Here is a 14665-nt window from a genome sequence, read left to right as displayed (position 1 = left end):
AATCCTCCTCTGATCAATCCTCATTCTTTTTTACTAAAGGTAACAAGAAAAGAAAGAATGTGGCTCATGAAAGATTTCAGAAGCGCTTCATTTCAGTAACAGACTTCAGAAAGGATTGATGTCTTGCCTTCTTGTTCTCCCTGTCCTCCAAAGCTTTGAGGTCACGTTTCAACTTCTGACTCTCTTTCAGGGCTGCAGCCCGACCCTTCACAACTCTTGAGAGCTCCCCTTCTTTCTTTTCAAGAATGGATTTCACCTTAGTAGAAAAAAAGAAATGATAAATGATTCTCCCAAAGCACAGTCAAATCAGCAATTAGAATAAGACACAGCAATTTAGAAACCAAATTTAAAATGTTTAATTAAATATGCTTATATATTATTGTAAATAAAAACTAGCTTTAGTAGCTGTTTTTCCCCTTAAAACTACGAAGCAAAAAAAAATCTGTTAATAAACATGGGCAAATCTCTAATATATGTCAATCTCTATGAAAGCGCAGAATGAAGGTAAGGGAGATAAGACAATGATGCTAAGATGAAAAACGGGGGAGAAACTGATTATCACAGAATTTGAAAATACAACGTAAATTAATATCATAAAAGCAAAGGTGAATAAGTACTAAATAGTGTCAAGAAAACAGTGTTACAGAAGTGTTCTAAATAGTGTCCTAATCCTAGTTAGAAGTATTAGAATTTTACATCTCTGAAACACTTTTAGTATATCTACACAGTTGTTTCAGATTCATCATACTATTCTAAATACTACTCTTTTAAAAAATACTTTATCTTGAAATACAGACTCACAGGAGTTTATAAAATTAGTGCAGAGTCCCCATGCACTCTTTTCCCTGCTTCTAATGATGACATCTTATATTGTAGTTCAACATTAAAACCAGGAAATTGACTTTAATGAGATTAACTAGACTACAAAACTTACAATTTTCACTTTTTTTTTTTTTTGCAGTATGCGGGCCTCTCACTGTTGTGGCCTCTCCCGTTGCGGAGCACAGGCTCCGGACGCGCAGGCTCAGCGGCCATGGCTCTCGGGCCCAGCCGCTCCGTGGCATGTGGGATCTTCCCGGACCGAGGCACAAACCCATGTCCCCTGCATCGGCAGGCGGACTCTTAGCCACTGCGCCACCAGGGAAGCCCTTCACCATTTTTTTTAACCTGCATTCATCTGTGTATGCACACATGCACATAGCTCTATGTAATTTGACCCCATGCACATATTCCTGTGATCACGACAATCAAGATACAGAACTGCTCCACTGCCGCAAAGAACTCACTTGTGCTACTTCTCTGTGTTCACACCCTGCCCCAAACTCATCCCATGTCCCCTGGCAACCAGTAATTTGTTCTCTATCGCTACTGTTTTTGTCATTTCAAGAATGTTATTTTAAACATTTAAAAATAATTAATTTTAGTATAATACATTCACATTTTTAAAAACAGCCTTACTGAGATATAGTTGAAATACAATAAGCTATGTATATTTAAAGTGTACAATTTTGATATATATATAAACCATAATCATGATAATGAACACTTCCATTATCCCAAAAGTTCCCTTATGCCTTTCTGTAACTTCCCCCACTTCTATCTCTCCCTGTTCCTACACATCCACCCAAGGCTACCACTGACCTGTTTTCTGTCACAATCAATTCACTTTTATTTCCTAGAATTTTATATAAATGAAATCATATTTTATGTACTCATTTTTGAATGATTTTCCACTCAGCACAATTATTTTGAGATTCACTCACTCTTCTTTATATATCAATACTTCTTCCTTTCCGTTGCTGAATAGTGTTCTGCTGAACACTTGAGTTGTTCCAGTTTTAAGCTGTTACAAGTAGAGCTGCTCTGGGCAGTTATATACAGATCTTTGTGTAGATATATGCTTTCATTTATCTTTGGTGAATGCATAGGAGTGGAATGGCTGGGTTGTATGGTAGTAATATGTCTCACTTTTAAAGAAACTACCAAACTATTTTCCAGAGTGGCTGAGTGATTTTACATTCCCTTCAGCAATGTATGAGAGTTCCTCCACATCTTCACTAACACTTGGGGTAATCAGTTTTTCAATTTTAGACATTCTAATAGTGTGTGGTAGTATCTCACTGGAGTTTTAATTTGCATTTCCCTAATGACTGATGTTTAACGTCTTTTCAGGTGCTTATTTATCATCCGTATATCTTTTTTGGTGAAACGTGTGTTCACCAAATAAATAAAATACTTTGCGCCTTTTTTTTTCGGATTGTTTTTCCTTCTTAGTGAGTTTTGAGAGTTTTTAATAAACTGTGGAGACAAGACCTTTATCAGATATGTGATTTGCAAATGTTTTTTTCCCCCAGCCTGTAGCTTTTCATTTTCTTAACAATGTCTTTGAAGAGCATACGTTGTCAATGTTACATTTTTTCCTTTATGGATCATGCTTTTGATGTCAAATCTAAGAAATCTTTGTGTAATCCAAGATCACAATGGTTTCATCCTATGTTTCAGAAGTTTTACAGTTTTAGGTTTTACCTTTAGGGCTTTCATCCATTTTGAGTTAATTTTTATATATGGTAAGAGGTATGGATCAAAGGTATTTTGTTTTTTTGTTTCTGCATATGATACCCAATTGCTTTAGCACATTTGTTGAAAAGACCATCCTTTCTCTACTTTTACTTCTGTTGAAAATAAAATGTTCATAAAATTATCTGGAAGGGTAGCACATTCACATTACTCTTAAGGTACAAAAGGATAAAGTGAAAAATCTCCCAGCCACTCAGTTTCCTTCCTCGAAAATAATGTTGCCAATTTATTACGATTCATTTTAGAGAGACTCTATTCAAAAGTGAATACATATGTATACTTCATCGCCCCAACCCTTTTGCACACAAATAGTAAAATACTCTGTATACTCTTCTGAACCTTGACTGTTTTAACCTAATAGTAGATATGTTATGATTAAGATAAATATATCTTCAAACAGTATTCCAAACTATGGATATACCATGATTTATTTAGCCAGCCTCTTACTGATGGAATTTTGGTTGTTTCTAGTCTTTTGCTAATAACAAACAATACTTCAGAAAGTAACCTTGTAAACATGTCTTATGTACAAGCTAGTGTATCTGTAGGAAAAAGTACAACTGTGGGTGTAAAGTGATAAAGCCAAATTGTCCTCCACAGGAAAAGGGCACTCCAAACAGCAGCAAAAAAGAATGCCTTTTCCCCACATCTTCCTCAATATTATACTTCCTTATAACTTTTAACCTGTAACATTAAAAATACTTTAACATCTTCTGTAAGGATTCAAGAATAGTACAAAAGATGCTAACTTATAAGGTTTTGAAAACCTATTGGACTTTGTTCTAGAAAAGTACATTAGGAAGAATATAGTTTTTATAATTTTACCAGTGTTTATAAAATATTTATAAAAATGAAAAGGCCAAAAAAAAAAAAAAATGAAAAGGCCACTAGCAAAAGTGCTTACAGAAAGGGTCTAAATTGTAGTTAACTCTAGAAGACAAGCTATAGTACTTTCTATTTTTAAATACCAAACAAAGATGGATGCTCTAGTAAGTTTTCTTTGGAAAGTATTTTCCAGTGTTCAAGTTCTCAGGGCTTCTATTTATGTATTTCTACTTTAAAATCAGGCTTTACCCATTTTACGGTAAATGTTAAGACTATTAGCATTAATTTTTAAAGTGAAAATTAGATTAAAAATCTCAATGGTTACTCTTAAGCCAAATATGACATTTCTGTGTCCAAAACAAAAACTAAGTATGCAATAGCCAGAATGATGGTTTTGATCTACATCATCAGTTTTTCCTGTTTGTGAAGAAGTTCTTTCCTTGTTGTTACTCACACCTCCAAACGTTATCTTTCTAGATGTTACTACTTTTCTTCACTGTTGTATAAATCTGAAATTTCCTTATGATTTAATTTGTGGCCTTCACTTACCGAATCCCGGTGAAGCAAATTTGGTGACTCATCATTTTTTAATGGTCTTGAGGCAAGAATGTCTATTTTACCTTCCAGTTTTCCCTCCATGGTTTTAATGGCATTCAAAAGAGTCTTTAGAGAGATCTCAGAGTCTCCGATCTCCTGAGAAGACCTCACAGAAGTCAGGGTAGGTGCAAAGGTCACATGGTGTGTAGGGTTTGGCCTAACACTGGGCAAAACAACTGATAAACTTCGTTTCTTTACATTGTTGACACGGGGCCTATGGCTTTCAAGTAATTTTGAAGATGCAGGCCTCTCTGGAGACTTCCTTCTTCTTGGAGGCATCACCAATTTAAAAAGACAAAATCAACTAAACCTAGAATTATTTTTCAGTGAGTGCCCCATTTACTATGAGAAACAACACAACGTTCTAAATGAAGCTGGGATGGAAAATATACTTAAAAATGTGTTCCTTTGCTTTCAGAATGAAGAAAATACTAGTGTAAAGTATGTCCTCATGAAGAAACAAAGCTTATCTAATGAGGTCCCCTTTACCAGTATAGTCAGATTGTTAGAACCCTAGCAGCATTCCATTTGAAGACACATTCTAGTTGCTTGGTTACCAAGGGTATACATACACAAACGTTATAGTTAAAGTTACACATGCTTACACTGTTAAAAATTAAAATTAAATAATGTGATAAATTTGTAAGTCATTGAAATGAATCACTTTCTTTTAGTAACATATTCCTGGATTATTTTCTTCACTAAATGTTTTAGATATCTTCTTTGTCTAATTTTCTCTGTTCATGTTAAATTGTTATGTGACCTATGAACAGTTTTAATAGTCTCAATAGTCTCAGTCTCAATAGCCACCATGCTAACAAGTAAGCACCTTCACTACTAATACCTCTTTCAAGTGCGCTATTGCAGGTATATCTTGTTGGCAATGAGTTCTGCGTTCGCCTGTAATTAAAAACCCAAAGATACTTGTTCCTCACGTCTGCCGAAAGTTTTAAGGCTCAAATTAAAAAACCACTTCCTCTATGATAGAGATTCTCGATGCTTTCATCATGATGATGTTCCCTATGCATGCTCACAATACAATCTATTTTGTTTCTGAAAGGCATAACCTTCTATTCTATAATAAAGTCTGCCGAGTACATTACTAATCCTGCAATTAGAGCATGCAAGTTGAATGTCCCAATACTGCTTCAGGCATCTTTATGAATTCTTCTGTGGTTGAGTGGAACCCTGTACATCGAGGGTGTTTAAAATATTTTTGATAAATTGAGTCAAGTGAGAGAATATTCATCTTTCTGGGATCATACGGTGAGGTGGGGAGAAAGTCACCAATTTCTTAAAAGCTAATTAAAACAACATAGAAGCAATCTGTTTTATAGCTATTAATCACACCTGAGCATATTTGCCCTCTAGTGCCTTATTCAACTTGCGTAGATGGTCGTTCTGTGAACTAGTTTCAGTAAAAGAATGTAGTTGTTCTTCTAGCTGCTTAACTTTTATCTAGAGGAAAAACAGAAGAATAAAAAAACAAGTCTCATTAACGAAATATATATATATATATATACTCCAAAACAGAAAAAAAAAAGATGTCACAAGCTTTGCAGAAAAAAAAAAAACCCTTAAAACTTGTAAAAAGCGATCCTGTTTTTCTAATGACGCTATTTCAACTAAAATAGCTATGTCAACAAATAAAATAGGCTATAGCCCTATACATGTACTGAGATAATTCATTTGGTTTATAGCATTTATGGAAACTCCAAATTAACATGACTCATGAATATAACAGTGAGACTTTGTGGGTAAAATATTTCAATTTTAAAGAAATTGTGGTATCTAGTATTCAAAACCCTTTCTGAGTACGGATAATTAGAATTGTCAATATGTAAGGAGACAAGAGTCTTGTGTTTACCCACAGAGAATTACGAAAGTTGAATTAACAGAATTCTTATAGGCTGAATTATTATTTGAAAACTAACTCATAAAGCTGACTACTCACATCTTTCACTTTAAAGAAAAGATGATTTGGGGGAATAAAATCATTAATATTTACTCACAAATCTCCAAATTGTGTGTTTTTCTACATTTTCTTCCTCTTATTCCCAACCCTCTCAATACAAATAGACAATTAACATTACTGAACCTATCTCTGAATCAGAAAAAATTTCATCCAAAATTTTTAATTTAAATCAACTTTTTCCTCTCTCAGTATCTTTTCTTGTTTCCCACCTCTGAAGGGCAAACTCCTCTTTGTGGTAGCCACTGATTGTTTTCAAGAACTGTTAAAATTTGAGTGCTAATACTTAGTTTTTTTTAGAAAGGCTACATGAAAACACATTTTGTCTTAGGAAATCTCTCTTGTTCCATCAGCAGAATCCTTTTTCTCATCTTTGCCTGTTTCTGGTGCTCTTTTCCACAGTGTACAGTATAAAACATGTTCCATGGCTCCCCCTTAAGTGTATTCACTTAAGGTTCAGAATTAGAATGGCTTCCTCTAAAGAGAGGTATTGATGCAACACTTATTCTCATTTTAAACGTAAGCAAACTGCTGTTAACCTTAGAACTCAGTGGAAAATACTGATGAACACTCAAGAATTTTAGATTTGCCTCTCTTCAAACAAAACACAGAATATCCTTATTCCACAATATTTCTCAGGTAACTTATGCTACCCCCAGCCTCAGAGTACTCAATAAAATGCCCTGAAACTTGTCAGATGGCATGTTCTCATATATAAAGCACTTTACTTTTTATACTGCGTTTCTTTTTTGGAAGAATTTCTAATTCAGGACACTGAAATGGGGAAGAACACAGAAGCAAATAAATCCTGCTGCCCTCAGAGATCTGATGTTTCTGTGTCATTAAAATCCAAGTAGCTGGGCCTCCCTGGTGGCGCAGTGGTTGAGAGTCCGCCTGCCAATGCAGGGGATACGGGTTCGTGCCCCGGTCTGGGAGGATCCCATATGCCGCGGAGCGGCTGGGCCCGTGAGCCATGGCCGCTGGGCCTGCGCGTCCGGAGCCTGTGCTCCGCAACGGGAGAGGCCACAGTAGTGAGAGGCCCACATACCGCAAAAAGAAAAAAAAAAAAAAAAAAAATCCAAGTAGCTTCCACAGCTAGCTTACCAGGCAGTCTCGGAAATACCAGTATTTAGGTCAAGGTCATATCCTCCTATTGTTTCAAATGATCTAAATATATAGAGATACATATTTTTAAAAATTGAGGTATAGTTGATTTATAATATTATGTAAGTTTCAACTATACAACATAGTGTTTCACAATTTTTAAAGATTATACTCCATTTATAGTTATTATAAAATATTGGCTATATTCCATGTAATGTACAATATATCCTTGTAGCTTATTTTATACACAGTAGTACTTCTTAATCTCCTACCCTAATATTGCCCCTTACATATATTTTCTAATATAAAACTATAAAAACATAACACTATAGAAACTGTGAGACACCTAAGAAATGGATGAAAAGGAAATTTTTTTTTTTTTTTTTTTTTTTTGTGGTACGCGGGCCTCTCACTGTTGTGGCCTCTCCCGTTGCGGAGCACAGGCTCCAGACGCACAGGCTCAGCGGCCATGGCTCACGGGCCCAGCCGCTCCGCAGCATGTGGGATCTTCCCGGACCGGGGCACGAACCCGCGTCCCCTGCATCAGCAGGCGGACTCTCAACCACTGCGCCACCAGGGAAGCCCTTATTTTTATGTGTTTTATAATGCAAGTATTCTAAATTAATGCTATTAATAAATTTCCTAAGTTTTTTCTTCTTCGATACATATGATAAGTTGGAAATAAAGTAGGACAAGCCTACAACGTTACCCCGAAGTTTGAAATGAGCTACAGAGTTGAAACAACCTAAACTGCCAGAGTTATGTATTTTGACTAGAAGTATGAAAATACATTCATAAAACTGATCATTTCAGCACAGCACCCTTAATAATATTCATATAATTCCATGAAGCAATTCAAATCAAAGAAGTACAACAACAATCAACATGGATGGATCTCTCAATTATAATGCTGGGTGAAAGAAACAAGACACAAAAACTATATACTGTATTATTATATAAAGTTCAAAAATTAATCTGGGGTATTAGAAGTCAGGATGATGGATAGTAACATCATGGGGGATAGTGACTGAAAAAGGCTATGAAATGGGTTCTGGGTGCTGGGAATATTCTGTGTGCCAGTCACATGGTTACCTCTACTTTGTGAAAATCCATTAACTGTATCCTGTGTACTTTTCTGTATAATATGTTATAGTTCAATAAAAATTTATTAGAACAAAACAAACAAAACCTTTAGATAATCTCTAAATTAAGATCACAAATGCAGCTGCTCCTAAGGGGCTAGGCAGCTAATATAATATTTGAATCTAGTTGGTATAAGAGTGATGGGGCCAGTGGTAGATTAAAGTGAGCATAAAGCACTAACGTATGTTTAAAGACAAGAAAAAGGTGTGGGGCTTCCCTGGTGGTGCAGTGGTTAAGAATCCTCCTGCCAATGCAGAGGACACGGGTTCGATCCCTGGTCCAGGAAGATCCCCTATGCTGCGGAGCAGCTAAGCCTGTGCGCCACAACTACTGAGCCTGCGCTCTAGAACCTGCGAGCCACAACTACTGAAGCCTGCGGGCCTACAGCCCGTGCTCTGCAACGAGAAGCCACCGCAATGAAAAGCCCATGCACCGCAACGAAGAGTAGCCCCAGCTCACAGCAACTAGAGACAGCCCTGCATGCATCAATGAAGACCCAATGCAGCCAAAAATAAATAAAATAAATTTATTAAAAAAAATGTTGGAAATCTTTCAGGCATATATAGCAACATCCCTTCTATTCATCACTCAACTTAAAAAGAATAAAACATTACTAATATAGTTGAAACCCTCTGTGTAGCCTAATCCAACTAAATCTCTTCCATCCCGGAGTTAACTACTATCCTGAATTTGGTATTTTATCATTCCTATTCCTTTTAAATAATTTTACTATAAATGTATCCCTCAACAGTATATAGTATTATTTTATGAGATTCATCCATGTTAACACATGTCACTCTACATCCTCTTATATAGACTGCTTTCTAAACTGGTATAATTACTTTTCGGAGAAATTTGAAAACTCCAGTAAATTTCAATTTATGTACATCATGCAACCCAGCAATTCTCCTCCTAAGAATTATACCTAGAATAGAGAATATTTTGGATGAGTACAAAGACATGTGCAAGAATTCATCATATCAGCATTATTTGCAAACAACTGAAGACTGCCTAAATTTCCATCGACATAAGAAAGGATAGATACATTTGGGCACATTTAGATAATGCAATAGTATACAGCACCATATATGAAACTGAAATCATGTTTGAGTGTGAGGCGACAGTTTCTGACAGTCTGCATTAACACGTAAAACCCGGTATTTACATCATTAAGTCAATTTTGACAATACAATATTTTATCTAATATGGTTCATATGTAATATTTTAATCGATTATAATCCAATTGAGAGAACACACAGCAGACTATTGTTTTGATTACATTTAATATGTAGCTCTTCTTTTAGATTATCTTGTGAGAGTAATATGCTATACATTTACAATAGCCAAGACATAGAAGCAACCAAGATATGCATCGATAGAGGAATGGATAAAGAAGATGTGTGTGTGTGTATATGTATGTGTGTGTGTGTGTGTGTATGTATATATATATATATATATACATACACACACACAATGGTCTATTACTCAGCCATAAAAAAGAATGAACTAATGCCATTTGCAGCAACATGGATGGCCCTAGAGATTATCATACTAAGTGAAGTAAGTCAGAGAAAGAAAAATACCATATGATATCACTTATATGTGGACTCTAAAATATGATACAAATGAACTTATTTACAAAACAGAAACAGACTCACAGGCATAAAAAACAAACTTATGGTTACCAAAGGAGAAAGTGGGGGGGAAGATAAATTAGGAGTTTGGGAGTGGCAGATGCAAGCTACTGTGTATAAAATAAACAGCAAGGTCCTACTATGTAGCACAGGGAGCTATATTTAATATTTTTAAATAAAGTATAATGGAAAAGAATATGAAAAAGAACATATGTACACACACACACATATATATAAAACTGAACCACTTTGCTGTACACCAGCAACTAACACAAGATTGTCAATTAAAAAAGAAAATAATGTGCTATATAAGAGCACTTTCCCTTGGGCTGATGAGGTCAGTGCCTTTTGGAATGTGCCAACCCAAGGCATGACATAAAAACACCAGTGAATCAATAGTTTCAAAAGTGTTTCACCTTTCAAAGGCTATCAAAAAGGTTCAGCCCTTACTACAGGAATATGGACAGAAAAAAAGGCATGTATTTTCCTTAAGATTATAAGGATGATCTCTAACATGTAATCAAGGTTTAAAAGGTTAGATAGGTAACACCAGACTCACTAATAAATCTTAAAATGTATTCCACTCCCAGCTAAAGTTTGGCATCAAGGGTTTAAGATTTGGCTATGAGTATTTAAGAGTTTTCTCACACACTTAGAAATATACTTCATTTCTCTTGGGAAAGCTAAAAGCAGGTCAAAATCATGGGCCACAGCTTCTACGAGATGATTAGTTTCACAAAGGAGAAAGTATATACCCAGCCTATTACACTGATCACTTTTCCCAGTGAGAAGTAAATAAGAGAGGTGTACTTCCCCAGCTCATTTCATAGGTGAATAAGATGAAACAAGAAAATTAAGACTTGTGCAAGGTTACACAAGTATAGATGATTATATTTAAGTGCATCGCTGCCTCTGGAAAATATTAATTAAAAGCACACAAATAGTGGCCAAATAGCTTTATCTTTTTTTTTTTTTTGCGGTACGCGGGCCTCTCACTGTTGTGGCCTCTCCCATTGCGGAGCACAGGCTCCGTACGCACAGGCTCAGCGGCCATGGCTCACGGGCACAGCCGCTCTGAGGCATGTGGGATCTTCCCGGACCGGGGCACGAACCCGTGTCCCCTGCATCGGCAGGCGGACTCTCAACCACTGCACCACCAGGGAAGCCCAGCTTTATCTTTTTACTGGACAACATACTGTTTCACAACCATGGTTTATCAACTGCCTTTCAGATCACCTGCCATTTCTGGGCTGGATCTTGTCTGCTAACCCTATGGTAAGTCCTTTGGGAAGATGAGATAAGATTAACACTGAGGTGTTCGGCAAATCTCTAGGGAGATTACTTATTCAGTCAGCTCTATAGCTGCCAAGGCTAACCAGACTTCACTTCATACCATTCAGTCCAGTGGTGCTCAACTATGGGTGCACATTGGAATCACCGGGGATTTAAAAAGTATTGAAGCCTATGACTTATTTCCTGAGATTCTGATTTAATTGCTCTGGGGTGCAAGCCCAGTCATGGGGAGTTTTCCCTTTATATTTTATTATGAAAAAATTTAAATATACAGAAAAATTGAAATGTGCATACACCTGCCATTCAAATTCAACCATTAACATTTTTATACTTACTTATCATATATCCATCCATCATTTCCTGTATCAATCTACCAAACTATTTTCTTTTTTCTTTTTTTGATGATTCATTTCAAAGTAAATGGCAGACATCATATACTTCCTAGCATGAAGAGTTCCCCAGGGGAGCCTACTGTGTAGGTAAGGCTGAGAACCACTAATTTAGACTTCAGTGTTTCTACTGAAGTTGGTTTAAGGCAGGTCTACCCTTATTAGTGGCAAGCTTCCTGCTCTGAGGACACTTTAGGGACAAAACTCACATGGAGTGAAAGAACAGTATCATCTCATGCACAAGTCAATTCTATTGCCTTGCCTCTCAATTTCCAGGGTTATTTCTTTTTAGGAATGTTATAAAAATTCTGCAAAAAGGAAAACATATGCAATGGAGGGAATCAAGATGGTGGAGTAGGATGATGCTGAGCTCACCTACCCCTACAAACAAATCAAAAACACATCTATATGTGTAGCAGCTCTCAGTGAAAACAAACTGGAGACTGGCAGGAAGATGTCTACAACCAAGGCTGCAAAGAAAGATCCACAGAGTTTGGTAGGAAGGGAGAAGTGATCAGGTCGGGACCTATGTCCCTAGTAGGGATACAGAAGAGGAGGGGATATCACCGGTTCAGAGATCCTCCCTGGGGATTTTGGGGCTTGAACCACATATTAGGAACCCCAGTCCTGGGGACCAACAATGGAAAGATGAATCCCACTAGCTGGTTTGAAAATCAGTGGGACATACCAGAGAGCTGTAAGAACCTGAGACTCCGCTCCTAAAGAGTGCACACACGCTTGCTTACTCCCAGGAACAAGGTAGAGGAAACAGATTAAAAATGGCCTGGGGCTCTGGCCGGTTTCCCAAGACCACCCCAACAGCTGCCCTAGCCTGCACGGATGCCAGCTCCAGCCCCTCTTGCTGTGGAGCAGCTCCCCACTAGGTAAAGGCTGCCATTGTCAAGGAGGATAAGCACTTGGGGGAGATGGAGCAGTTCAGACTGGGCCCTACATCTGAATAGGGTGAGGGCAATCATTACCAGTGTGTGCAGAAGTGGTGGGGCAGGAGCTACCTGGAACTCCTACTGACGTGCTGGGACCATCCCAGTGCATACCCCAGCCCATGCCAGGCACCTACTCTGGACCCTTTTGCTCTGATGCAGCTGCCCACTAGGGCAAAGGCTGCCATTGCTGGAGGGGAGAGGAAGTGCACACTTAAGAGGGAACAGAACCAGCCTGGACCTGACCCTTAGGGCTTCTGCTCCAGCACCTTGATACCTGGCCCTACACCTGATAGGGTGGCTACAGCCATTGAGCAGAGGAGAAATGCCAGCTCACACCTGGCTCTGGCTCTAGCCCCTCCGTCTCTGGCCCTACCTCCCACTAAGGTGGTAACTGCCAGCACACCCTGGGGGAAGATGTAACCTGTGCTCACTTCAGATTCAGCTCTCCCAACAAAGCCACTGGACACGAGCAGACTGCACAGGGACACTCCCATACAAGGACACCCCTTTAGGTTTGGGATAAGTAACTTTTACCTAGAGATACAGAAAGTAAAACAAAATGAGAAGATAAAAGAATTTATTTCAAACAAAAGAACAAAAAAACACCCCTGAAAAAACAACTAATGAAATAGAGATAAATAATTTACCAGATATAGAGGTCAAAGCATTAGTAATAAGAATGCTAACTGAACTTGGGAAAAGAATAGATGAACAGAGTAAGAATTTTAACAAGGGACTAGAAAATATAAAAAAGAACCAGTTGGAGCTGAAGATCATAATAACTGAAATGAAAAGTACACTAAAAGGAATTAATAACAGACTAGGAGATACAGAAGAATGCATAAGTAATCAGGAAGATACAATATTGGAAATCACCAATTCAGAAGAGCAAAAAGGAAAACAAATTTTAAAAAATGAGGATAGTTGAAGGAACCTCTGGGACAACATTCCCATTTTAGGGGTCCTAGAAGGAGAAGAGCAAGAGAAGAAGGTTAAAAATGTATTTGATGAAATTATGGCGGAAAAAAATTATTCCTGAGGATGAAGAAAGGAACAGATTTCTAGGTATAGGAAGTACAAAGAGTTCCCAAAAAGATGAACCTAAAAAGACCCACACCAAGACATATAATTAAAATGGCAAAAGTTAACGAGAGCATTTTAAAGGCAGCAAGAAAAAAAAATAAAGAGTAACACACAAAGGAACCTCCGTAAGGCTATCAGCTGATTTTTCCATAGAAACTTGGCAGGTCAGAAGGGAGTGGCATGATATATTTAAAGTATTGAAAGGGAAAAACCTACAAGCCAGAATACTCTACCCAGCAAAATTATTATTCAGAATTGAAAGAGAGTTGAAGAACTTCTCAGAGAAGCAAAAACTAAGAGAGCTCATCTAACTGATGTTACAAGTGTTAAAGGGTCTTCTCTAAGTGGAAAAGGCTACAAGAATTATTTATAGGAAAGGAAAATCCCACTAGTAAAGGCAAATATAAGATAAAGGTTGTGGATCAACTACTTAAATAAGCTAGTACAAGATTAAGAGACAAAAATTATAAAATCAACCATAACTACAATAAATAGTTAAGGGATAGACATGAATATGTAAAATATGACATTGAAAACACAAAATGTGGGGGGGGGATAAAAAATGTAGCTTTTAAAAAGTGTATAAATGTATCTGAACTTAAATGACTACCGGTTTAAAATAAGCACATAAAGTTCTAGGTCAACATATATGAACTCCACAGTAACCACAAATAAAAAACCTACAATAGATACACAGAAACTAGAGAAAAGAATACAAGCACACCACTAAAGAAAATCATCAAACCACAAGGGAAGGAAGTAAAAGAAGAAGATAACAGAGAAGAACTATAAAAACAACCAGAAAACTAGTGACAAAATGGCAATAAGTACACACTTATCAATAATCACTTTAAATATCAATGGGCTAAATGCTCCAGTCAAAAGACATAGGGTGGCTGACTGGATAAAATTGAAGACCCATCTATATGCTGCCTGCAAGAGACTCATCTCAGAGACACACACACAGCCTGAAAGTGAGGGGATGGAAAAAGATAGTTCATGTAAATGGAAGAGGAAAAAAATGCTGAAGTAGCAATACTCATATCAGACAAAGTAGACTTTAAAATAAAGTCTATAACAAAAGACAACAAACAGCATTATATA

General features: G+C 37.1%; 1 protein-coding gene across 1 annotated transcript in view; it reads right to left on the bottom strand.

Moving 5' to 3' along the window:
• Positions 1–14665, bottom strand: part of CCDC150 (coiled-coil domain containing 150) — a 97359-nt gene that overhangs the window by 19009 nt on the left and 63685 nt on the right. The window contains 2 exon segments of the mRNA XM_081242879.1: positions 128–256; positions 5350–5457. Of these exon segments, the coding sequence (XP_081099005.1) occupies positions 128–256; positions 5350–5457 (237 nt within the window).

Source organism: Mesoplodon bidens (genome assembly GCF_964165515.1).
Source record: "Mesoplodon bidens genome assembly, chromosome: 8".
NCBI lineage: Eukaryota > Metazoa > Chordata > Mammalia > Artiodactyla > Ziphiidae > Mesoplodon > Mesoplodon bidens.
Note: the sequence above shows the minus strand (reverse complement) of the source record. Positions and strands in the feature narration are given on the sequence as shown.